At 63.8% G+C, this 25,660-nt stretch overlaps 1 protein-coding gene across 1 annotated transcript; it reads right to left on the reverse strand.

Moving 5' to 3' along the window:
* Nucleotides 1-944: 944 nt before the first annotated feature.
* LOC139244977 (ubiquitin carboxyl-terminal hydrolase MINDY-1-like) lies at nucleotides 945-24,478 on the reverse strand (the record flags this gene model as incomplete). Its single annotated transcript, XM_070871078.1, has 6 exons — nucleotides 22,005-24,478; nucleotides 21,096-21,153; nucleotides 19,899-19,963; nucleotides 4,172-4,330; nucleotides 2,986-3,088; nucleotides 945-1,087 (listed from the first exon to the last, which is right to left on the reverse strand). Coding segments are annotated over exons 1-6 (1,050 nt in total), but the record flags the coding sequence as incomplete, so codon positions are not given.
* Nucleotides 24,479-25,660: the final 1,182 nt, after the last annotated feature.

Below are 25,660 nucleotides of genomic sequence, written 5' to 3' on the forward strand. Positions count from 1 at the left end.
TCTCTCCCACGCCCTCTCTCTCTCTCTCCCCACGCCCTCTCTCTCTCTCTCTCTCCCACGCCCTCTCTCTCTCTCCCACGCCCTCTCTCTCTCCCACGCCCTCTCTCTCCACTCTCTCTCTCCCACTCCCCCTCTCTCCCACTCTCTCTCTCCCACTCTCTCTCTCCCCACGCCCGCTCTCTCTCTCCCCCACGCCCTCTCTCTCTCTCCCCCACGCCCGCTCTCTCTCTCCCCCACGCCCTCTCTCTCTCCCCCACGCCCTCTCTCTCTCCCCCACGCCCTCTCTCTCTCTCCCCCACGCCCTCTCTCTCTCTCCCCACGCCCTCTCTCTCGCTCCCCCACGCCCTCTCTCTCTCTCCCCCACGCCCTCTCTCTCTCTCCCCCACGCCCTCTCTCTCTCTCTCTCTCTCTCCCCACGACCTTTCTCTCCCCCACGCCCTCTCTCTCTCTCTCCCTCCGACAGCGCAGGTCGGCGCTCCCTCAGTACTGCCCCTCCGACAGTGCGGCACTCCCTCAGTACTGCCCCTCTGACAGTGCAGCGTTCCCTCAGTACTGCCCCTCCAACAGTGCGCCGCTCCCTCAGTACTGCCCCTCCGACAGTGCGGCGCTCCCTCAGTACCGCCCCTCCGACAGTGCGGCACTCCCTCAGTACTGCCCCTCTGACAGTGCAGCGTTCCCTCAGTACTGCCCCTCCAACAGTGCGCCGCTCCCTCAGTACTGCCCCTCCGACAGTGCGGCGCTCCCTCAGTACTGCCCCTCCGACAGTGCGGCGCTCCCTCAGTACTGCCCCTCCGACAGTGCGGCGCTCCCTCAGTACCGCCCCTCCGACAGTGCAGTCCGGCGCTCACACGGCACTGGGTGCGTCGGCCTGCATTAGGAGTGCACGCAGATCCCAGTAGTGCCGATATTGGGGGGCGATGCTTCACTGCGGCCCAGTGCCGTACCTTGTGTTTAATCATGGTGCTGAAATGGTTGTTTCGGAAGAAGACGCAGAGCTCCCCGTCCTTCGCTGCCGCCGTGAGCTCACAGAGGCCGTGATAGGTCAGCTGCGTGGCCGTGGCGTCCAGGAACTGCTCCGCGACCAGGCCTGTGCCGGAACAGAAACCAGCGGTAAACTTTATCTCTCTCCTCCCCCGCCACCCCCCCCACCACCGGCCCATCTCTGACGATCCCCTCCCCCGTCCCCGACGGTGCCCACCCCTTGCCGGGGCACGCGGCACGGCCGGCTTGCCATCGTAAACCTCCGCCCGCGATACGTGATGGGGGCTATTCGACTGGGAGCGGCATCGCATCCAACAGTCGGGATGTTCGGCCGTGGGTGCCGTCGCACCCCATCGTGTCTGGATTTTCAACGTGTGTGTGGCATCCCATCCAATCTCAGCTGGATATTCAACCGTGGGGGGCATCCCATCCAATCTCAACTGGATATTCAACTGCGGGTGGCGTCATATCCAATCTCAGCTGGATATTCAACTGTGGGGGGCATCCCATCAAATCTCAACTGGATATTCAACTGTGGGAGGCATCCCTTCCAATCGCAACTGGATATTCAGCTGTGGGAGACATCCCATCCAATCTCAACTGGATATTCTACTGTGGGTGGCATCATATCCAATCTCAACTGGATATTCAACCGTGGGTGGCATCCCATCCAATCACAACTGGATATTCAACTGTGGGTGGCATCATATTCAATCTCAACTGGATATTCAACTGTGGGGGGCATCCCATCCAATCTCAACTGGATATTCAACTGTGGGAGGCATCCCTTCCAATCGCAACTGGATATTCAGCTGTGGGAGACATCCCATCCAATCTCAACTGGATATTCCACTGTGGGTGGCATCATATCCAATCTCAACTGGATATTCAACCGTGGGTGGCATCCCATCCAATCACAACTGGATATTCAACTGTGGGTGGCATCATATTCAATCTCAACTGGATATTCAACTGTGAATGGCATCACAGCTAACCCCGATCCCACCCAACGTCCACGCACGTGCCCTGGGGCGGGGGTGGGGTTCGTCGCTGGGAGGCGACCAGGAGCGGACGCCTGGGTTGATCTCATCACCCGGGACACCCTCACTCCTCTCTCTCTCTCTCTCTCGTCCTGCAGAATGACTCGGGTGCAGGCCGCAGACAGAGTGCGAGTGAGCGAGCGAGCCAGGACGAGCAGACCCTGGCCGGAGCGAGAGATTTGACTCCCCACCTCCACCGTAGGGGTGGCTCTCGGTCACCAGCAGAGGCGAGACACTCCCTGTGCGGAGCTCCTGACAGGTACAGTACGCAGGTACAGCAAGTGATCAGGAAGGCCAATGGAATCTTGGCCTTTATCGCAAAGGGGGATGGAGTATAAAAGCAGGGAAGTCTTGCTCCAGTTATACAGGGTATTGGTGAGGCCACACCTGGAGTACTGCGTGCAGTTTTGGTTTCCATATTTACGAAAGGATATACTTGCTTTGGAGGCAGTTCAGAGAAGGTTCACTCGGGTTGACTCCGGGGATGAGGGGGTTGACTTATGAGGAAAGGTTGAGTAGGTTGGGCCTCTACTCATTGGAATTCAGAAGAATGAGAGGTGATCTTATCGAAACATATCAGATTATGAGGGGACTCGACAAGGTGGATGCAGGGAGGATGTTTCCACTGATGGGGGAGACTAGAACTAGGGGGCATGGTCTTAGAATAAGGGGCCGCCCATTTAAAACTGAGATGAGGAGGAATTTCTTCTCTCAGGGGGTTGTAAATCTGTGGAATTCGCTGCCTCAGAGAGCTGTGGGAGCCGGGACATTGAATAAATTTAAGACAGAGATAGACAGTTTCTTAACCGATAAGGGGGCGGGCGGGGAAGTGGAGCTGAGCCCATGATCGGGTCAGCCATGATCGTATTAAATGGCGGAGCAGGCTCGAGGGGCCGAATGGCCGACTCCTGCTCCTATGACGTTATTGAACACCCGCTGGAGCCGGCTTGGCTAACTACCTTACCTTCACTAACCAGCCCGCTGTCTGTGGAGTGCTTGGACGAGATGATTTTTTCCACCAGTTGGTTGTAGGTGCTTCTGCCGACTGCCTGGATCACCTCATGGCTCTGTGGGGGGCGGGGGGGCAGAGGGAGAGAGGAAATATGGTTTGCTCCAGTCTCGAGTAACTTGGCAATCGACTGGTGAAGAGATAACCACCGAGTCCACCGGGCCTTCCACCATCCCGGTAGTCGCGTGGTCCCACCACGATGTGAGTCCTTCCACCAATCGATCCCTCGATCAATAACTCCGTAGCAGACCCAGACATTGGGCCAGCAAAACTCCCTGTGGGGGAGCGCTTTGGGCAACCGCAGAATCTCACCGCACAGGAGGATCCCATTGGAGCCCGTGCTGTGCCGGCTCTGTGACAGAGCGATCCAATCAGTCCCACTCCCCCCCTGCTCTTTCCCCACAGCCCGGCACATTTCCCCCCCTTCCAGTATTTACCCAATTCCCCCGTTTGAAAGTCCCGATTGAATCTGCTCCCACCGCCCTGTCAGGCAGCGCGTTCCCGATCACAACAACTCGCTGCGTCAAAACACATTCTCCCCATCGCCCCCTCAGTACCGCCCCTCCGACAGTGCGGCGCTCCCTCAGCACAGCCCCTCCGACAGTGCGGCGCTCCCTCAGCACAGCCCCTCCGACAGTGCGGCGCTCCCTCAGTACAGCCCCTCCGACAGTGCGGCGCTCCCTCAGTACTGCCCCTCCGACAGTGCGGCACTCCCTCAGTACCGCCCCTCCGACACTCCCTCAGTACCGCCCCTCCGACAGTACGGCGCTCCCTCAGCATCGCCCCTCCGACAGTGCGGCGCTCCCTCAGTACTGCCGCTCTGACACTCCCTCAGTACGCCCCTCCGACACTCCCTCAGTACTGCCCCTCCGACACTCCCTCAGTACGCCCCTCCGACAGTACTGCCCCTCCGACACTCCCTCAGTACTGCCCCTCCAACACTCCCTCAGTACTGCCCCTCCGACACTCCCTCAGTACGCCCCTCCGACACTCCCTCAGTACTGCCCCTCCGACACTCCCTCAGTACCGCCCCTCCGACACTCCCTCAGTACCGCCCCTCCGACAGTGCGGTGCTCCCTCAGTACAGACGCTCGGTGTCGGGGTTAAGCAGACAGGGCCCGCCCCCTTCGCCTCCTCTCACCTGCGGATCGACCAGCCAGCCATGGTAAAGGGGGACGTCCAGCAGGTCGAAGACTATACATTCGGGGGTGTACTCAAAGTCTCCCACGCCCGTGAACCGCACATTGACATCCAGGCCCGTCGAGAGTTTGGGGAGGACAGCCATGGCATCGTTCATGTTCTGGGGGGGGCGGAAAGAGAGAGAGAGATTAGGGTCCCAGAGAGCGAGAGACAGAGAGCGAGAGACAGAGAGCGAGCGAGCGGGAGGCGGAGAGCGAGAGAGCGAGCGCGAGGCGGAGAGAGAGCGAGCGGGAGGCGGAGAGCGAGAGAGCGAGCGGGAGGCGGAGAGAGAGCGAGCGGGAGGCGGAGAGCGAGAGAGCGAGAGACGGAGAGAGAGCGAGCGCGAGACGGAGAGAGAGAGAGCGCGGGGCGGAGAGAGAGCGAGCGCGAGGCGGAGAGAGAGCGAGCGCGAGGCGGAGAGAGAGAGAGCGAGCGCGAGGCGGAGAGAGAGAGAGCGAGCGCGAGGCGGAGAGAGAGAGAGCGCGAGGCGGAGAGAGAGAGAGCGAGCGCGAGGCGGAGAGAGAGAGAGCGAGCGCGAGGCGGAGAGAGAGAGAGCGCGAGGCGGAGAGAGAGCGAGCGCGAGGCAGAGAGAGAGCGAGCGCGAGGCAGAGAGAGAGCGAGCGCGAGGCGGAGAGAGAGAGAGCGAGCGCGAGACGGAGAGAGAGCGAGCGCGAGGCGGAGAGAGAGCGAGCGCGAGGCGGAGAGAGAGAGAGCGAGCGCGAGGCGGAGAGAGAGAGAGCGAGCGCGAGGCGGAGAGAGAGAGAGCGCGAGGCGGAGAGAGAGCGAGCGCGAGACGGAGAGAGAGCGAGCGCGAGGCGGAGAGAGAGCGAGCGAGCGCGAGGCGGAGAGAGCGAGCGCGAGGCGGAGAGAGAGCGAGCGCGAGGCGGAGAGAGAGCGAGCGCGAGACGGAGAGAGAGAGAGCGCGGGGCGGAGAGAGAGCGAGCGCGAGGCGGAGAGAGAGCGAGCGCGAGGCGGAGAGAGAGAGAGCGCGAGGCGGAGAGAGAGCGAGCGCGAGGCGGAGAGAGAGAGAGCGAGCGCGAGGCGGAGAGAGAGAGAGCGAGCGCGAGGCGGAGAGAGAGAGCGAGCGCGAGGCGGAGAGAGAGAGAGCGCGAGGCGGAGAGAGAGCGAGCGCGAGGCAGAGAGAGAGCGAGCGCGAGGCGGAGAGAGAGAGAGCGAGCGCGAGGCGGAGAGAGAGAGAGAGCGAGCGCGAGGCGGAGAGAGAGAGAGCGCGAGGCGGAGAGAGAGCGAGCGCGAGACGGAGAGAGAGCGAGCGCGAGACGGAGAGAGAGCGAGCGCGAGGCGGAGAGAGAGCGAGCGAGAGGCGGAGAGAGAGCGAGCGAGAGGCGGAGAGAGAGAGAGCGAGAGACGGAGAGAGAGCGAGCGAGCGAGAGACGGAGAGAGAGCGAGCGAGAGGCGGAGAGAGAGCGAGCGAGAGGCGGAGAGAGAGAGAGCGAGAGACGGAGAGAGAGCGAGCGAGCGAGAGACGGAGAGAGAGCGAGCGAGAGGCGGAGAGAGAGAGAGCGAGAGACGGAGAGAGAGCGAGCGAGCGAGAGACGGAGAGAGAGCGAGCGAGCGAGAGACGGAGAGAGAGCGAGCGAGCGAGAGACGGAGAGAGAGCGAGCGAGCGAGAGACGGAGAGAGAGCGAGCGAGCGAGAGACGGAGAGAGAGCGAGCGAGCGAGAGACGGAGAGAGAGCGAGCGAGAGGCGGAGAGAGAGAGAGCGAGAGGCGGAGAGAGAGAGAGCGAGAGACGGAGAAAGAGCGAGCGAGCGAGAGACGGAGAGAGAGCGAGCGCGAGGCGGAGAGAGAGCGAGCGCGAGGCGGAGAGAGAGCGAGCGCGAGGCGGAGAGAGAGAGAGCGAGCGCGAGGCGGAGAGAGAGAGAGCGAGCGAGAGACGGAGAGAGAGCGAGCGAGAGACGGAGAGAGAGCGAGCGAGAGACGGAGAGAGAGCGAGCGAGAGACGGAGAGAGAGCGAGCGAGAGACGGAGAGAGAGCGAGCGAGAGACGGAGAGAGAGCGAGCGAGAGACGGAGAGAGAGCGAGCGAGAGACGGAGAGAGAGCGAGCGAGAGACGGAGAGAGAGCGAGCGAGAGACGGAGAGAGAGCGAGCGAGAGACGGAGAGAGAGCGAGCGAGAGACGGAGAGAGAGCGAGCGCGAGACGGAGAGAGAGCGAGCGAGAGGCGGAGAGAGAGAGAGCGCGGGGCGTTGAGAGAGCGAGCGAGAGGCGGAGAGAGAGCGAGCGCGAGGCGGAGAGAGAGCGAGCGCGAGGCGGAGAGAGAGAGAGCGAGCGAGAGGCGGAGAGAGAGCGAGCGAGAGGCGGAGAGAGAGAGAGCGCGAGGCGGAGAGAGAGAGAGCGCGAGGCGGAGAGAGAGCGAGCGAGAGACGGAGAGAGAGCGAGCGAGAGGCGGAGAGAGAGAGAGCGAGAGACGGAGAGAGAGCGAGCGCGAGGCGGAGAGAGAGCGAGCGCGAGACGGAGAGAGCGAGCGAGAGGCGGAGAGAGCGAGCGAGAGGCGGAGAGAGAGCGAGAGACGGAGAGAGAGCGAGCGCGAGGCGGAGAGAGAGCGAGCGAGAGGCGGAGAGAGAGAGAGCGCGAGGCGGAGAGAGAGCGAGCGAGAGGCGGAGAGAGAGAGAGCGAGCGAGAGGCGGAGAGCGAGCGAGAGGCGGAGAGAGAGAGAGCGAGCGAGAGGCGGAGAGAGAGCGAGCGCGAGGCGGAGAGAGAGCGAGCGCGAGACGGAGAGAGAGCGAGCGAGAGGCGGAGAGAGAGAGAGCGAGAGACGGAGAGAGAGCGAGCGAGCGCGAGGCGGAGAGAGAGAGAGCGAGCGCGAGGCGGAGAGAGAGAGAGCGAGCGCGAGGCGGAGAGAGAGAGAGCGAGCGCGAGGCGGAGAGAGAGAGAGCGAGCGCGAGGCGGAGAGAGAGAGAGCGAGCGCGAGGCGGAGAGAGAGAGAGCGAGCGCGAGGCGGAGAGAGAGAGAGCGAGCGCGAGGCGGAGAGAGAGAGAGCGAGCGCGAGGCGGAGAGAGAGAGAGCGAGCGCGAGGCGGAGAGAGAGCGAGCGCGAGGCGGAGAGAGAGCGAGCGCGAGACGGAGAGAGAGCGAGCGAGCGAGAGACGGAGAGAGAGCGAGCGAGAGGCGGAGAGAGAGAGAGCGCGAGGCGGAGAGAGAGCGAGCGAGAGACGGAGAGAGAGCGAGCGAGAGGCGGAGAGAGAGAGAGCGAGAGACGGAGAGAAAGCGAGCGCGAGGCGGAGAGAGAGCGAGCGCGAGACGGAGAGAGAGCGAGCGAGAGGCGGAGAGAGAGAGAGCGAGAGACGGAGAGAGAGCGAGCGCGAGGCGGAGAGAGAGCGAGCGAGAGGCGGAGAGAGAGAGAGCGAGCGAGAGGCGGAGAGCGAGCGAGAGGCGGAGAGAGAGAGAGCGAGCGAGAGGCGGAGAGAGAGCGAGCGAGAGGCGGAGAGAGAGAGAGCGCGAGGCGGAGAGAGAGCGAGCGCGAGGCGGAGAGAGAGAGAGCGAGCGCGAGGCGGAGAGAGAGCGAGCGCGAGGCGGAGAGAGAGCGAGCGCGAGGCGGAGAGAGAGAGAGCGAGCGCGAGGCGGAGAGAGAGAGAGCGCGAGGCGGAGAGAGAGAGAGCGCGAGGCGGAGAGAGAGCGAGCGCGAGGCGGAGAGAGAGAGAGCGCGAGGCGGAGAGAGAGAGAGCGCGAGGCGGAGAGAGAGCGAGCGCGAGGCGGAGAGAGAGAGAGCGAGCGCGAGGCGGAGAGAGAGAGAGCGCGAGGCGGAGAGAGAGAGAGCGAGCGCGAGGCGGAGAGAGAGAGAGCGAGCGCGAGGCGGAGAGAGAGAGAGCGCGAGGCGGAGAGAGAGCGAGCGCGAGGCAGAGAGAGAGCGAGCGCGAGGCGGAGAGAGAGAGAGCGAGCGCGAGGCGGAGAGAGAGAGAGCGCGAGGCGGAGAGAGAGCGAGCGCGAGGCGGAGAGAGAGAGAGCGCGAGGCGGAGAGAGAGCGAGCGCGAGGCGGAGAGAGAGCGAGCGCGAGGCGGAGAGAGAGAGAGCGAGCGCGAGGCGGAGAGAGAGCGAGCGCTAGGCGGAGAGAGAGAGAGCGAGCGCGAGGCGGAGAGAGAGCGAGCGCGAGACGGAGAGAGAGCGAGCGCGAGACGGAGAGAGAGCGAGCGCGAGACGGAGAGAGAGCGAGCGCGAGGCGGAGAGAGAGCGAGCGAGAGGCGGAGAGAGAGCGAGCGAGAGGCGGAGAGAGAGAGAGCGAGAGACGGAGAGAGAGCGAGCGAGCGAGAGACGGAGAGAGAGCGAGCGAGAGGCGGAGAGAGAGAGAGCGAGAGACGGAGAGAGAGCGAGCGAGCGAGAGACGGAGAGAGAGCGAGCGAGAGGCGGAGAGAGAGAGAGAGCGAGAGACGGAGAGAGAGCGAGCGAGCGAGAGACGGAGAGAGAGCGAGCGAGCGAGCGAGAGACGGAGAGAGAGCGAGCGAGCGAGAGACGGAGAGAGAGCGAGCGAGCGAGAGACGGAGAGAGAGCGAGCGAGCGAGAGACGGAGAGAGAGCGAGCGAGCGAGAGACGGAGAGAGAGCGAGCGAGCGAGAGACGGAGAGAGAGCGAGCGAGCGAGAGACGGAGAGAGAGCGAGCGCGAGGCGGAGAGAGAGCGAGCGCGAGGCGGAGAGAGAGCGAGCGCGAGGCGGAGAGAGAGAGAGCGAGCGCGAGGCGGAGAGAGAGCGAGCGAGAGACGGAGAGAGAGCGAGCGAGAGACGGAGAGAGAGCGAGCGAGAGACGGAGAGAGAGCGAGCGAGAGACGGAGAGAGAGCGAGCGAGAGACGGAGAGAGAGCGAGCGAGAGACGGAGAGAGAGCGAGCGCGAGACGGAGAGAGAGAGAGCGCGAGACGGAGAGAGAGAGAGCGAGCGAGAGGCGGAGAGAGAGAGAGCGCGGGGCGTTGAGAGAGCGAGCGAGAGGCGGAGAGAGAGCGAGCGCGAGGCGGAGAGAGAGAGCGAGAGGCGGAGAGAGAGAGAGAGCGAGCGCGAGGCGGAGAGAGAGCGAGCGCGAGGCGGAGAGAGAGCGAGCGCGAGGCGGAGAGAGAGAGAGCGAGCAAGAGGCGGAGAGAGAGCGAGCGAGAGGCGGAGAGAGAGCGAGCGAGAGGCGGAGAGAGAGAGCGAGAGGCGGAGAGAGAGAGCGCGAGGCGGAGAGAGAGAGCGCGAGGCGGAGAGAGAGCGAGCGAGAGGCGGAGAGAGAGCGAGCGAGAGGCGGAGAGAGAGAGCGCGAGGCGGAGAGAGAGCGAGCGCGAGGCGGAGAGAGAGAGAGCGAGCGAGAGGCGGAGAGAGAGCGAGCGAGAGGCGGAGAGAGAGAGAGCGCGAGGCGGAGAGAGAGCGAGCGAGAGACGGAGAGAGAGCGAGCGAGAGGCGGAGAGAGAGAGAGCGAGAGACGGAGAGAGAGCGAGCGCGAGGCGGAGAGAGAGCGAGCGCGAGACGGAGAGAGCGAGCGAGAGGCGGAGAGAGCGAGCGAGAGGCGGAGAGAGAGCGAGAGACGGAGAGAGAGCGAGCGCGAGGCGGAGAGAGAGCGAGCGAGAGGCGGAGAGAGAGAGAGTGCGAGGCGGAGAGAGAGCGAGCGAGAGGCGGAGAGAGAGAGAGCGAGCGAGAGGCGGAGAGCGAGCGAGAGGCGGAGAGAGAGAGAGCGAGCGAGAGGCGGAGAGAGAGCGAGCGCGAGGCGGAGAGAGAGCGAGCGAGAGGCGGAGAGAGAGAGAGCGAGAGACGGAGAGAGAGCGAGCGAGCGCGAGGCGGAGAGAGAGAGAGCGAGCGCGAGGCGGAGAGAGAGAGAGCGAGCGCGAGGCGGAGAGAGAGAGAGCGAGCGCGAGGCGGAGAGAGAGAGAGCGAGCGCGAGGCGGAGAGAGAGAGAGCGAGCGCGAGGCGGAGAGAGAGAGAGCGAGCGCGAGGCGGAGAGAGAGAGAGCGAGCGCGAGGCGGAGAGAGAGCGAGCGCGAGGCGGAGAGAGAGCGAGCGCGAGACGGAGAGAGAGCGAGCGAGCGAGAGACGGAGAGAGAGCGAGCGAGAGGCGGAGAGAGAGAGAGCGCGAGGCGGAGAGAGAGAGAGCGCGAGGCGGAGAGAGAGCGAGCGAGAGACGGAGAGAGAGCGAGCGAGAGGCGGAGAGAGAGAGAGCGAGAGACGGAGAGAGAGCGAGCGCGAGGCGGAGAGAGAGCGAGCGCGAGACGGAGAGAGAGCGAGCGAGAGGCGGAGAGAGAGAGAGCGAGAGACGGAGAGAGAGCGAGCGCGAGGCGGAGAGAGAGCGAGCGAGAGGCGGAGAGAGAGAGAGCGAGCGAGAGGCGGAGAGCGAGCGAGAGGCGGAGAGAGAGAGAGCGAGCGAGAGGCGGAGAGAGAGCGAGCGAGAGGCGGAGAGAGAGAGAGCGCGAGGCGGAGAGAGAGCGAGCGCGAGGCGGAGAGAGAGCGAGCGCGAGGCGGAGAGAGAGAGAGCGAGCGCGAGGCGGAGAGAGAGCGAGCGCGAGGCGGAGAGAGAGCGAGCGCGAGGCGGAGAGAGAGAGAGCGCGAGGCGGAGAGAGAGCGAGCGCGAGGCGGAGAGAGAGAGAGCGAGCGCGAGGCGGAGAGAGAGCGAGCGCGAGGCGGAGAGAGAGAGAGCGCGAGGCGGAGAGAGAGCGAGCGCGAGGCGGAGAGAGAGAGAGCGAGCGCGAGGCGGAGAGAGAGAGAGCGCGAGGCGGAGAGAGAGCGAGCGCGAGGCGGAGAGAGAGAGAGCGCGAGGCGGAGAGAGAGCGAGCGCGAGGCGGAGAGAGAGAGAGCGAGCGCGAGGCGGAGAGAGAGCGAGCGCGAGGCGGAGAGAGAGAGAGCGAGCGCGAGGCGGAGAGAGAGCGAGCGCGAGGCGGAGAGAGAGCGAGCGCGAGGCGGAGAGAGAGCGAGCGCGAGACGGAGAGAGAGCGAGCGCGAGACGGAGAGAGAGCGAGCGCGAGACGGAGAGAGAGCGAGCGCGAGGCGGAGAGAGAGCGAGCGAGAGGCGGAGAGAGAGAGAGCGAGAGACGGAGAGAGAGCGAGCGAGCGAGAGACGGAGAGAGAGCGAGCGAGAGGCGGAGAGAGAGAGAGCGAGAGACGGAGAGAGAGCGAGCGAGCGAGAGACGGAGAGAGAGCGAGCGAGCGAGAGACGGAGAGAGAGCGAGCGAGAGGCGGAGAGAGAGAGCGAGAGACGGAGAGAGAGAGCGAGAGACGGAGAGAGAGCGAGCGAGCGAGAGACGGAGAGAGAGCGAGCGAGCGAGAGACGGAGAGAGAGCGAGCGAGCGAGAGACGGAGAGAGAGCGAGCGAGCGAGAGACGGAGAGAGAGCGAGCGAGAGGCGGAGAGAGAGAGAGCGAGAGACGGAGAGAGAGCGAGCGAGCGAGAGACGGAGAGAGAGCGAGCGCGAGGCGGAGAGAGAGCGAGCGCGAGGCGGAGAGAGAGAGAGCGAGCGCGAGGCGGAGAGAGAGCGAGCGAGAGACGGAGAGAGAGCGAGCGAGAGACGGAGAGAGAGCGAGCGCGAGACGGAGAGAGAGAGAGCGAGCGAGAGGCGGAGAGAGAGAGAGCGCGGGGCGGAGAGAGAGCGAGCGAGAGGCGGAGAGAGAGAGAGCGCGAGGCGGAGAGAGAGCGAGCGAGAGGCGGAGAGAGAGCGAGCGAGAGGCGGAGAGAGAGCGAGAGGCGGAGAGAGAGAGAGCGAGCGCGAGGCGGAGAGAGAGCGAGCGCGAGGCGGAGAGAGAGAGAGCGAGCGAGAGGCGGAGAGAGAGCGAGCGAGAGGCGGAGAGAGAGAGAGCGCGAGGCGGAGAGAGAGCGAGCGAGAGACGGAGAGAGAGCGAGCGAGAGGCGGAGAGAGAGAGCGAGAGACGGAGAGAGAGAGAGCGAGCGCGAGGCGGAGAGAAAGCGAGCGCGAGACGGAGAGAGAGCGAGCGAGAGGCGGAGAGAGAGCGAGCGAGAGGCGGAGAGAGAGCGAGAGACGGAGAGAGAGCGAGCGCGAGGCGGAGAGAGAGCGAGCGAGAGGCGGAGAGAGAGAGAGCGCGAGGCGGAGAGAGAGAGAGCGCGAGGCGGAGAGCGAGCGAGAGGTGGAGAGAGAGAGAGCGAGCGAGAGGCGGAGAGAGAGAGAGCGAGCGAGAGGCGGAGAGAGAGAGAGCGAGCGAGAGGCGGAGAGAGAGAGAGCGAGCGAGAGGCGGAGAGCGAGCGAGAGGCGGAGAGAGAAAGAGCGAGCGAGAGGCGGAGAGAGAGCGAGCGCGAGGCGGAGAGAGAGCGAGCGCGAGGCGGAGAGAGAGCGAGCGAGAGGCGGAGAGAGAGAGAGCGAGAGGCGGAGAGAGAGAGAGCGAGAGACGGAGAGAGAGCGAGCGAGCGCGAGGCGGAGAGAGAGAGAGCGAGCGCGAGGCGGAGAGAGAGAGAGCGAGCGCGAGGCGGAGAGAGAGCGAGCGCGAGGCGGAGAGAGAGAGAGCGAGCACGAGGCGGAGAGAGAGCGAGCGCGAGGCGGAAAGAGAGCGAGCGCGAGACGGAGAGAGAGCGAGCGCGAGGCGGAGAGAGAGCGAGCGAGAGGCGGAGAGAGAGAGAGCGAGAGACGGAGAGAGAGCGAGCGAGCGAGAGACGGAGAGAGAGCGAGCGAGAGGCGGAGAGAGAGAGAGCGCGAGGCGGAGAGAGAGCGAGCGAGAGACGGAGAGAGAGCGAGCGAGAGGCGGAGAGAGAGAGAGCGAGAGACGGAGAGAGAGCGAGCGCGAGGCGGAGAGAGAGAGAGCGAGAGACGGAGAGAGAGCGAGCGCGAGGCGGAGAGAGAGCGAGCGAGAGGCGGAGAGAGAGAGAGCGAGCGAGAGGCGGAGAGCGAGCGAGAGGCGGAGAGAGAGAGAGCGAGCGAGAGGCGGAGAGAGAGCGAGCGAGAGGCGGAGAGCGAGCGAGCGAGAGGCGGAGTGAGAGAGAGCGCGAGGCGGAGAGAGAGCGAGCGCGAGGCGGAGAGAGAGCGAGCGAGCGAGAGACGGAGAGAGAGCGAGCGAGAGACGGAGAGAGAGAGAGCGAGAGACGGAGAGAGAGCGAGCGAGAGACGGAGAGAGAGCGAGCGAGAGACGGAGAGAGAGATAACGAGCGCGAGGCGGAGAGAGAGCGAGCGCGAGACGGAGAGAGAGCGAGCGCGAGGCGGAGAGAGAGCGAGCGCGAGGCGGAGAGAGAGCGAGCGAGAGGCGGAGAGAGAGAGAGCGAGAGACGGAGAGAGAGCGAGCGAGCGAGAGACGGAGAGAGAGCGAGCGAGAGGCGGAGAGAGAGAGAGCGAGAGACGGAGAGAGAGCGAGCGAGCGAGAGACGGAGAGAGAGCGAGCGAGAGGCGGAGAGAGAGAGAGCGAGAGACGGAGAGAGAGAGAGCGAGAGACGGAGAGAGAGCGAGCGAGCGAGAGACGGAGAGAGAGCGAGCGAGAGGCGGAGAGAGAGCGAGCGAGAGACGGAGAGAGAGAGAGCGAGAGACGGAGAGAGAGCGAGCGAGCGAGAGACGGAGAGAGAGCGAGCGAGAGGCGGAGAGAGAGAGAGCGAGAGACGGAGAGCGAGCGAGCGAGAGACGGAGAGAGAGCGAGCGAGAGGCGGAGAGAGAGAGAGAGCGAGAGACGGAGAGAGAGCGAGCGAGAGACGGAGAGAGAGCGAGCGAGCGAGAGACGGAGAGAGAGCGAGCGAGAGACGGAGAGAGAGCGAGCGAGCGAGAGACGGAGAGAGAGCGAGCGAGAGACGGAGAGCGAGCGAGCGAGAGACGGAGAGAGAGCGAGCGAGAGGCGGAGAGAGAGAGAGCGAGAGACGGAGAGAGAGCGAGCGAGCGAGAGACGGAGAGAGAGCGAGCGCGAGGCGGAGAGAGAGCGAGCGCGAGGCGGAGAGAGAGCGAGCGCGAGGCGGAGAGAGAGAGAGCGAGAGACGGAGAGAGAGCGAGCGAGAGGCGGAGAGAGAGAGAGCGAGCGCGAGGCGGAGAGAGAGAGAGCGCGGGGCGGAGAGAGAGCGAGCGAGAGGCGGAGAGAGAGAGAGCGCGAGGCGGAGAGAGAGAGCGAGAGGCGGAGAGAGAGAGAGCGAGCGAGAGGCGGAGAGAGAGAGAGCGAGCGAGAGGCGGAGAGAGAGCGAGCGAGAGGCGGAGAGAGAGAGAGCGCGAGGCGGAGAGAGAGAGAGCGCGAGGCGGAGAGAGAGAGCGAGAGGCGGAGAGAGAGAGAGCGAGCGCGAGGCGGAGAGAGAGCGAGCGCGAGGCGGAGAGAGAGAGAGCGAGCGAGAGGCGGAGAGAGAGCGAGCGAGAGGCGGAGAGAGAGCGCGAGGCGGAGAGAGAGCGAGCGAGAGGCGGAGAGAGAGAGAGCGCGAGGCGGAGAGAGAGCGAGCGAGAGGCGGAGAGAGAGAGCGAGAGGCGGAGAGAGAGCGAGCGCGAGACGGAGAGAGAGCGAGCGCGAGGCGGAGAGAGAGAGAGCGAGCGCGAGGCGGAGAGAGAGAGCGAGCGCGAGGCGGAGAGAGAGCGAGCGCGAGGCGGAGAGAGAGCGAGCGCGAGGCGGAGAGAGAGAGAGCGCGAGGCGGAGAGAGAGCGAGCGCGAGGCGGAGAGAGAGAGAGCGAGCGCGAGGCGGAGAGAGAGCGAGCGCGAGGCGGAGAGAGAGAGAGCGAGCGCGAGGCGGAGAGAGAGCGAGCGAGAGACGGAGAGAGAGCGAGCGCGAGACGGAGAGAGAGAGAGCGCGAGGCGGAGAGAGAGAGAGCGCGAGGCGGAGAGAGAGAGAGCGAGCGAGAGACGGAGAGCGAGCGAGCGGGAGACGGAGAGAGAGCGAGCGCGAGACGGAGAGAGAGAGAGCGCGAGGCGGAGAGAGAGCGAGCGAGAGACGGAGAGAGAGCGAGCGAGAGACGGAGAGAGAGCGAGCGGGAAGCGGAGAGAGAGCGAGCGAGAGGCGGAGAGAGAGAGAGCGAGAGGCGGAGAGAGAGAGAGCGAGCGAGAGACGGAGAGAGAGCGAGCGAGAGGCGGAGAGAGAGAGAGCGAGAGACGGAGAGAGAGCGAGCGAGCGAGAGACGGAGAGAGAGCGAGCGAGAGGCGGAGAGAGAGAGAGCGAGAGACGGAGAGAGAGAGAGCGAGAGACGGAGAGAGAGCGAGCGAGCGAGAGACGGAGAGAGAGCGAGCGAGAGGCGGAGAGAGAGCGAGAGACGGAGAGAGAGCGAGCGAGCGAGAGACGGAGAGAGAGCGAGCGAGAGGCGGAGAGAGAGAGCGAGAGACGGAGAGAGAGAGCGAGAGACGGAGAGAGAGAGCGAGAGACGGAGAGAGAGCGAGCGAGCGAGAGACGGAGAGAGAGCGAGCGAGCGAGAGACGGAGAGAGAGCGAGCGAGAGGCGGAGAGAGAGCGAGCGAGAGGCGGAGAGAGAGCGAGCGAGAGGCGGAGAGAGAGCGAGCGAGAGGCGGAGAGAGAGCGAGCGAGAGGCGGAGAGAGAGAGAGCGAGAGACGGAGAGAGAGCGAGCGAGCGAGAGACGGAGAGAGAGCGAGCGCGAGGCGGAGAGAGAGCGAGCGCGAGGCGGAGAGAGAGAGAGCGAGCGCGAGGCGGAGAGAGAGCGAGCGCGAGGCGGAGAGAGAGAGAGCGAGCGCGAGGCGGAGAGAGAGCGAGCGCGAGGCGGAGAGAGAGAGAGCGAGCGCGAGGCGGAGAGAGAGCGAGCGCGAGGCGGAGAGAGAGCGAGCGCGAGGCGGAGAGAGAGCGAGCGGGAGGCGGAGAGAGCGCGAGCGGGAGGCGGAGAGAGAGAGAGCGAGCGCGAGGCGGAGAGAGAGCGAGCGCGAGGCGGAGAGAGAGAGAGCGAGCGCGAGGCGGAGAGAGAGCGAGCGCGAGGCGGAGAGAGAGAGAGCGAGCGCGAGGCGGAGAGAGAGCGAGCGAGAGACGGAGAGAGAGCGAGCGCGAGACGGAGAGAGAGAGAGCGCGAGGCGGAGAGAGAGCGCGAGGCGGAGAGAGAGAGAGCGAGCGAGAGACGGAGAGCGAGCGAGCGGGAGACGGAGAGCGAGCGAGCGCGAGACGGAGAGAGAGAGAGCGCGAGGCGGAGAGAGAGCGAGCGAGAGACGGAGAGAGAGCGAGCGGGAAGCGGAGAGAGAGCGAGCGAGAGGCGGAGAGAGAGAGAGCGAGAGGCGGAGAGAGAGAGAGCGAGCGAGAGACGGAGAGAGAGCGAGCGAGAGGCGGAGAGAGAGAGAGCGAGAGACGGAGAGAGAGCGAGCGAGCGAGAGACGGAGAGAGAGCGAGCGAGCGAGAGACGGAGAGAGAGCGAGCGAGAGGCGGAGAGAGAGAGAGCGAGAGACGGAGAGAGAGAGAGCGAGAGACGGAGAGAGAGCGAGCGAGCGAGAGACGGAGAGAGAGCGAGCGAGAGGCGGAGAGAGAGCGAGAGACGGAGAGAGAGCGAGCGAGCGAGAGACGGAGAGAGAGCGAGCGAGAGGCGGAGAGAGAGAGCGAGAGACGGAGAGAGAGCGAGCGAGCGAGAGACGGAGAGAGAGCGAGCGAGCGAGAGACGGAGAGAGAGCGAGCGAGCGAGAGACGGAGAGAGAGCGAGCGAGAGGCGGAGAGAGAGCGAGCGAGAGGCGGAGAGAGAGCGAGCGAGAGGCGGAGAGAGAGAGAGCGAGAGACGGAGAGAGAGCGAGCGAGAGACGGAGAGAGAGCGAGCGAGCGAGAGACGGAGAGAGAGCGAGCGCGAGGCGGAGAGAGAGCGAGCGCGAGGCGGAGAGAGAGAGAGCGAGCGCGAGGCGGAGAGAGAGCGAGCGCGAGGCGGAGAGAGAGAGAGCGAGCGTGAGGCGGAGAGAGAGAGAGCGAGAGACGGAGAGAGAGCGAGCGAGCGAGAGACGGAGAGAGAGCGAGCGCGAGGCGGAGAGAGAGCGAGCGCGAGGCGGAGAGAGAGAGAGCGAGCGCGAGGCGGAGAGAGAGAGAGCGAGAGACGGAGAGAGAGCGAGCGAGAGGCGGAGAGAGAGAGAGCGAGAGACGGAGAGAGAGCGAGCGAGCGAGAGACGGAGAGAGAGCGAGCGCGAGGCGGAGAGAGAGCGAGCGCGAGGCGGAGAGAGAGAGAGCGAGCGCGAGGCGGAGAGAGAGCGAGCGCGAGGCGGAGAGAGAGAGAGCGAGCGCGAGGCGGAGAGAGAGCGAGCGCGAGGCGGAGAGAGAGAGAGCGAGCGCGAGGCGGAGAGAGAGCGAGCGCGAGGCGGAGAGAGAGCGAGCGCGAGGCGGAGAGAGAGAGAGCGAGAGACGGAGAGAGAGCGAGCGAGAGGCGGAGAGAGAGAGAGCGAGCGCGAGGCGGAGAGAGAGAGAGCGCGGGGCGGAGAGAGAGCGAGCGAGAGGCGGAGAGAGAGCGAGCGCGAGGCGGAGAGAGAGCGAGCGCGAGGCGGAGAGAGAGAGAGCGAGCGCGAGGCGGAGAGAGAGCGAGCGCGAGGCGGAGAGAGAGAGAGCGAGCGCGAGGCGGAGAGAGAGCGAGCGCGAGGCGGAGAGAGAGAGAGCGAGCGCGAGGCGGAGAGAGAGCGAGCGCGAGGCGGAGAGAGAGCGAGCGCGAGGCGGAGAGAGAGAGAGCGAGAGACGGAGAGAGAGCGAGCGAGAGGCGGAGAGAGAGAGAGCGAGCGCGAGGCGGAGAGAGAGAGAGCGCGGGGCGGAGAGAGAGCGAGCGAGAGACGGAGAGAGAGCGAGCGAGCGAGAGACGGAGAGAGAGCGAGCGCGAGGCGGAGAGAGAGCGAGCGCGAGGCGGAGAGAGAGAGAGCGAGCGCGAGGCGGAGAGAGAGCGAGCGCGAGGCGGAGAGAGAGAGAGCGAGCGTGAGGCGGAGAGAGAGAGAGCGAGAGACGGAGAGAGAGCGAGCGAGCGAGAGACGGAGAGAGAGCGAGCGCGAGGCGGAGAGAGAGCGAGCGCGAGGCGGAGAGAGAGCGAGCGCGAGGCGGAGAGAGAGCGAGCGCGAGGCGGAGAGAGAGAGAGCGAGAGACGGAGAGAGAGCGAGCGAGAGGCGGAGAGAGAGAGAGCGAGAGACGGAGAGAGAGCGAGCGAGCGAGAGACGGAGAGAGAGCGAGCGCGAGGCGGAGAGAGAGCGAGCGCGAGGCGGAGAGAGAGAGAGCGAGCGCGAGGCGGAGAGAGAGCGAGCGCGAGGCGGAGAGAGAGAGAGCGAGCGCGAGGCGGAGAGAGAGCGAGCGCGAGGCGGAGAGAGAGAGAGCGAGCGCGAGGCGGAGAGAGAGCGAGCGCGAGGCGGAGAGAGAGCGAGCGGGAGGCGGAGAGAGAGAGAGCGAGCGGGAGGCGGAGAGAGAGAGAGCGAGCGCGAGGCGGAGAGAGAGAGAGCGCGAGGCGGAGAGAGAGCGAGCGAGCGAGAGACGGAGAGAGAGCGAGCGAGAGGCGGAGAGAGAGCGAGCGCGAGGCGGAGAGAGAGCGAGCGCGAGGCGGAGAGAGAGCGAGCGCGAGGCGGAGAGAGAGAGAGCGCGAGGCGGAGAGAGAGCGAGCGAGCGAGAGACGGAGAGAGAGCGAGCGAGAGGCGGAGAGAGAGCGAGAGACGGAGAGAGAGCGAGCGAGAGGCGGAGAGAGAGCGAGAGACGGAGAGAGAGCGAGCGCGAGACGGAGAGAGAGCGAGCGAGAGGCGGAGAGCGAGCGAGAGGCGGAGAGAGAGAGAGCGAGCGAGAGGCGGAGAGAGAGCGAGCGAGAGGCGGAGAGCGAGCGAGAGGCGGAGAGAGAGCGAGCGCGAGACAGAGAGAGAGCGAGCGAGAGACGGAGAGAGAGCGAGCGAGAGACGGAGAGAGAGCGAGCGAGAGACGGAGAGAGAGCGAGCGCGAGACAGAGAGAGAGCGAGCGCGAGACAGAGAGAGAGCGAGCGCGAGACAGAGAGAGAGCGAGCGCGAGACAGAGAGAGAGCGAGTGCGAGACGGAGAGAGAGCGAGCGCGAGACGGAGAGAGAGCGCGTGCGAGACGGAGAGAGAGCGAGCGCGAGACAGAGAGAGAGCGAGCGCGAGACAGAGAGAGAGCGAGCGCGAGACAGAGAGAGAGCGAGCGCGAGAGAGAGAGAGCGAGCGCGAGACAGAGAGCGAGCGAGTGCGAGACAGAGAGAGAGCGAGTGCGAGACAGAGAGAGAGCGAGTGCGAGACAGAAAGCGAGCGAGTGCGAGACAGAGAGAGAGCGAGCGCGAGACAGAGAGCGAGCGAGCGCGAGACAGAGAGAGAGCGAGCGCGAGACAGAGAGCGAGCGAGCGCGAGACAGAAGAGAGCGAGCGCGAGACAGAGAGAGAGCGAGCGCGAGACAGAGAGAGAGCGAGCGCGAGACAGAGAGAGAGCGAGCGCGAGACAGAGAGCGAGCGAGTGCGAGACAGAGAGCGAGCGAGCGCGAGACAGAGAGAGAGCGAGCGCGAGACAGAGAGAGAGCGAGCGCGAGACACAGAGAGAGCGAGCGCGAGACAGAGAGAGAGCGAGCGCGAGACAGAGAGCGAGCGAGCGCGAGACAGAGAGAGAGCGAGCGCGAGACAGAGAGAGAGCGAGCGCGAGACAGAGAGAGAGCGAGCGCGAGACAGAGAGAGAGCGAGCGCGAGACAGAGAGAGAGCGAGCGCGAGACAGAGAGAGAGCGAGCGCGAGACAGAGAGCGAGCGAGCGCGAGACAGAGAGAGAGCGAGCGAGCGCGAGACAGAGAGAGAGCGAGCGCGAGACAGAGAGCGAGCGAGCGCGAGACTCCTGCTCCTGCTCCTGCCCCAGTCTCCGCCAGCAGCTAATGTCCCCAGGGGTTGGGTTGGGCTGGGGGTTCCGAGTCGAGGGAGTGTGGGTGAGATACCTGCTCGAAGTTCAGCTGCAGCCCCTCGGTGCTCTCCTTGGGTTTGGTCGAGAGTACACAGTCACCTGAAACACAGAGGCAGCCCAAATTACCCTCCAATCACCATCAGCTCGGCAGTCCCTCAGTGTCAAGGAAAACTTCCACAGGCGACCAAAAGCTGGGTCAGAGGTCGGTTTTAAGGAGCGTCTTAAAGGAGGAGAGAGAGGCGGAGAGGTTTAGGGAGGGAGTTCCAGAGCTTGGGGCCCAGGCAGCTGAAGGCATGGTCACCGATGGTGGAGCGATTATAATCAGGGATGGTCAGGAGGGCAGAATTAGAGGAGTGCAGACATCACGGGGCGGGGGGGTTGTGGGGCTGGAGGAGGTTACAGAGATAGGGAGGGGTGTAGGGTTTGGCGGAGGTTACAGAGATAGGGAGGGCTGTAGGTGCTGGAGGAGGTTAGAGAGATAGGGAGGGGTGTCGGGGCTGGAGGAGGTTACAGAGATAGGGAGGGGTGTAGGGGCTGGAGGAGGTTACAGAGATAGGGAGGGGTGTAGGGGCTGTAAGAGGTTACAGAGATAGGGAGGGGTGTAGGGGCTGGAGGAGGTTACAGAGATAGGGAGGGGTTGTGGGGCTGGAGGAGGTTACGGAGATAGGGAGGGGTGTAGGGCCATGGAGTGATTTGTAAACAAGGATGAGAATATTGAAATCGAGGCGTTGCTTAACCGGGAGCCAATGTAGGTCAGCGAGCACAGGGGGTGATGGGTGAGCGGGACTCGGTGCGAGTTAGGACACGGGGGCAGCGAGCACAGGGGGTGATGGGTGAGCGGGACTGGGTGCGAGTTAGGACACGGGTCAGTGAGCACAGGGGGTGATGGGTGAGCGGGACTCGGTGCGAGTTAGGACACGGGGGCAGCGAGCACAGGGGGTGATGGGTGAGTGGGACACGGGGGCAGCGAGCACAGGGGGTGATGGGTGAGCGGGACTCGGTGCGAGTTAGGACACGGGGCAGCGAGCACAGGGGGTGATGGGTGAGCGGGACTCGGTGCCAGTTAGGACACGGGGGCAGCGAGCACAGGGGGTGATGGGTGAGCGGGACTCGGTGCCAGTTAGGACACGGGGTCAGCCGAGTTTTGGATCACCTGGAGTTTACGTCGGGGAGAATGTGGGAGGTCGGCCAGGAGTGCGTTGGAGAGACGTGACTGAACACAGTTACTCACCGAGAAGTGTCATCAATTGCTCTACTGATATCACCTCAGTTTTTGGTGGAAGTTTCACCTGGAGGAAGGAAAGATATTGCAGAATATTCTTCAGCAACCGGGGTCAATCATTTTTCTTCATTTTACAAAGAACAGATTAGATTCTCTTTCAAGTTGACCAGGCCTCAGAAACAACATTCATTTTTATAGCACCTTTAACGTACTAAAACGTCGCTTCACAGCGATTATCAAACAGAATTTGAGACCAATGAGATATTAGGGCAGGTGACCAAAAGCTTTGACAGTGCGGTGCTCCCTCAGTACCGCCCCTCCGACAGTGCGGCGCTCCCTCAGTACTGTCCCTCCGACAGTGCGGCGCTCCCTCAGTACTGTCCCTCCGACAGTGCGGCGCTCCCTCAGTACTGCCCCTCCGACAGTGCGGCACTCCCTCAGTACTGCCCCTCCAACAGTGCGGCGCTCCTCAGTACTGCCCCTCCGACAGTGAGGCGCTCCCTCAGTACTGCCCCTCCGACAGTGCGGCGCTCCCTCAGTACTGTCCCTCCGACAGTGCGGCGCTCCCTCAGTACCGCCCCTCCGACAGTGCGGCGCCCCCTCAGTACTGCCCCTCCGACAGTGCGGCGCTCCCTCAGTACCGCCCCTCCGACAGTGTGGCGCTCCCTCAGTACCGCCCCTCCGACAGTGCGGCACTCCCTCAGTACTGCCCCTCCGACAGTGCGGCGCTCCCTCAGTACTGCCCCTCCGACAGTGCGGAGCTCCCTCAGTACCGTCCCTCCGACAGTGCGGCGCTCCCTCAGTACTGCCCCTCCAACAGCGCTGCACGGGGAGAGCGTCGGCCGAGATTGGGCGCTCGAGGTAGGTGAAAGTTGCTATATAAACGCAATTTCCTTAATAAACCCCTCGCACACCTACCTTCCATCTCAGGAGCAAGATGTTCATGATGGCGATGAGGGGGCAGGGTCCATTCTCGCTCTGGGTGATCAGGGGCGTCTTTTCCCCCTTCCAGCTGATCCACTTGACGTAGTAGAAGGTTTCCCCGGGGTCGCTCCTGGGGACGCTGGCCGGCTTCGAGCCAGCGGCGTTGCCCAGCGCCGGGTCGGGCCGGGGCTGACCGCCGGCCTCCACCGGTAGGCCGGCCTCCTCCTGGTCTGGCCGCACGCCCCCGCTCTCGGCCCCCTCGCCCTCCCCCGGCGGGGGGCGTCCCGGATCGCCGGGCGGCCCCGACCCCTGACCTCCGGCCTCCCCGCCGGCAATGGATACGGCGGGGACCTCCCCGGCCAATCGGCTCTCCGAGCTCCCGTCTGCAGAACCGTCCGGCCAATCCACGGCGGCAACGGACGGCGGCGTCTTGGGAGCGATCGGCACGTCGGCCAAAGCGTTGTCCAGACCGCCATTATCGCCCTGTTGCCGGCTGCCTGACTCCATGCCGGCCATCACCGGGACACGGCCCGTTCCGATCTCGCTTCGAAGCAACCCTTTGTGATTTGTCTCTCGTTGTCGCGCTCGTTTTCTCGAGCGTCTGGGCGCGCGAGCCAATTATCGCTCGGCTCGCCCCCTTCCGTCAACCTTTGACCTCACCGAGCCATGGCCGCGAGGTTTTATTGACCGTTTTTTTTGAGGGGGGGGGCGGGCGTTTTTTTTTTTGGGCGTCACCGATTTCTCAAACTCTCTCCCTCCCCGAGAAACTTTCCAAAAGTCTTAACCGAGCGCCTCCAAAAGTCCCTGGCCAAAAGGTCACCTGAACCAATCAAATGTTTGGCCGGTTCCCCCTCGGCTCGGGGAGAACCCCCTTTCTCTCTCTCTCTCTCTCTCTGCCGATCGCTCGGGAGCCGAACGGCCCCACCGAAATCCCGAAACGCTCCTGGGCGCAGTTTCAATCCTCCCGCTCGACGGCCGAACGCCTCTTCCCTCCCCGCTGACCGATCTCCCGGCAAGTTCCGCCTATCCCTTCGGGCGGATGTCCGCCTGTCTCCTGCCCACCGCCCCGGTGGTCCCGATCTTCGTCTCGCCGGGGCTCAACTCGAGGCAAAATTCTAGAGTAGCACCAAACGTGCGCAAAGGGTTTCCCTGAAGGTAGCGGGAGCGAGGTTCTCTTAGGCGTTGGAGGTAGCTCGTTTTCTCTCCTCTTCCTTATCCAATGTCGTTTTCTCTCTCCTTCCCTCAATGTCTCTCTCTCCTTCCCTCAATGTCTCTCTCTCCTTCCCTCAATGTCTCTCTCTCCTTCCCTCAATGTCTCTCTCTCCTTCCCTCAATGTCTCTCTCTCCTTCCCTCAATATCTCTTCCTCCCTCCCTCAATATCTCTTCCTCCCTCAATATATCTCTCTCCTTCCTCAATATATCTCTCTCCTTCCCTCAATGTCTCTCTCCTTCCCTCAATGTCTATCTCTCCTTCCCTCAATGTCTATCTCTCCTTCCCTCAATGTCTCTCTCTCCTTCCCTCAATATCTCTCTCCTCTCCCTCAATATCTCTCTCCTCCCTCAATATATCTCTCTCCTTCCCTCAATGTCTCTCTCCTTCCCTCAATGTCTCTCTCCTTCCCTCAATGTCTATCTCTCCTCACTCAATGTCTCTCTCTCCTTCCCTCAATGTATCTCTCTCCCCTTCCCTCAATATATCTCTCCTCCCTCAATGCCTCGCTCCTCCTCCCTCAATGTCTCTCTTCCTCCCTCAATGTCTCTCTCGCCTCCCTCAATGTCCTCTCTTTCCTTCCTTCCTTTCTCCCTCTCTCGCCTTCTCAACCCTCCCTGGACCGGGCTCCCTAGCCACAACCCTTCGAACAACAACCCCAACGTCTAACCTATCTTCTCACCACCCCCCCACCTCACCCAAAAATATAAACCAGTCGATGAGTTGGGGGATAGATCTCCCTCCCCCCCACAATGAATTTGGGGTGGTGGGTGAAGGGGGGAAGGAGGAGGAAGAGGTGGTGGGGTTTGGGATAGTTGGGGAAAAGTTTCTTTGGATATATCTCTCAAAACATCTCATGGACAACCTGCCCTAGAGACCTTGTTGGCCTCATTCTTCAGGTAGCTTATCCCCCCAGAAAAACCCTTGGAGCTTATTTATCTCCTGCCAGCTGACATCTGCAGCTCTCCTTGGGACCTCTTCTTCTTCCTTTCTTCTTCCTTCCTTCCTCCTTCCTTCCTTCCTTCCTTCCTCTCTCTCTCTCTCTCTCTCTCGATGGAAATTCTACCGGTAGACGTCACCACCTTCCAGATAGACCTTCTGCAACAAAAAATTTGGCCCAAATGGAGAAACGACCCCACAGTTACATAGACACTCGGTGAAAATGCCGGATCCTGAGGAAACCCTATGTTTTTTTTCCTCCTAAAGCCTCTAAAAATAAATATTTTGAGAGTGGCTGTCCAACCGGAAGTGGAAAGCCCTGGAAGGGGACAAGGAATGCTCAGTGCAAGAGCACACTTCCTCCACAGCCCACCATTGTGCGCCCTCTGGAGGCCTGGAGGACCTCACTGCAGCTCTCCCTCCAGATATCTCTGTCCACCCTCAACCCATCTCCACATTGAGGGAGGGAGCTTCTCAATGACCCTCTCCACCCCTCCATTTGTGGGGTAGATGCAGAATGGATGTTTCCACTCATTGGGGGAACCTAAAACTAGGGGGGCATAGCCTCAGAATTAAGGGGCAGCCCATTTATAACTGAGATCAGAACGTAAGAACATAAGAGACAGGAGCAGAGGAGGCCATTCGGCCCCTCGAGCCTGCTCCGCCATTCAATAATATCACGGCTGATCTGATCATGGACTCAGGTCCACTTCCCCACCCGCTCCCCATAACCCTTGACTCCCTTATCGCTCAAAGATCTGTCTATCTCCAGCCCCCACAACTCCTCCCTATCTCGGTAATCTCCTCCAGCCCCTACACCCCTCCTTCTCTCTGTAACCTCCTCCAGCCCCCTATACCCCCTCCCCATCTCTGTAACCCCCTCCAGCTCCTACACCCCTCCCTATCTCTGTAACCTCCTCCAACCCCTACACCCCTCCCTATCTCTGTAACCTCCTCCAGCGCCCTATACCCCCCTCCCCATCTCTGTAACCTCCTCCAGACCCTACACCCCTCTCTATCTCTGTAACCTCCTCCAGCCCTTACACCCCTCCCTATCTCTGTAACCTCCTCCAGCCCCTACACCCCTCCCTATCTCTGTAACCTCCTCCAGCCCATACACCCCTCCCTATCTCTGTAACCTCCTCCAACCCCTACACCCCTCCCTATCTCTGTAACCTCCTCCAGCCCCTACACCCCTCCCTATCTCTGTAACCTCCTCCAGCCCCTACACCCCTCCCTATCTCTGTAACCTCCTCCAACCCCTACACCCCTCCCTATCTCTGTAACCTCCTCCAGCTCCTACACCCCTCCCTATCTCTGTAACCTCCTCCAGCCCCCTATACCTCCTCCCCATCTCTGTAACCTCCTCCAGCCCCTACACTCCTCCCTATCTCTGTAACCCCCTCCAGTCCCTACACCCCTCCTTATCTCTGTAACCTTCTCCAGCCCCCTATACCCCCCTCCCCATCTCTGTAACCTCCTCCAGACCCTACACCCCTC

Source organism: Pristiophorus japonicus, unplaced genomic scaffold (assembly GCF_044704955.1).
Source record: "Pristiophorus japonicus isolate sPriJap1 unplaced genomic scaffold, sPriJap1.hap1 HAP1_SCAFFOLD_2087, whole genome shotgun sequence".
NCBI classification, from domain to species: Eukaryota; Metazoa; Chordata; class Chondrichthyes; family Pristiophoridae; genus Pristiophorus; species Pristiophorus japonicus.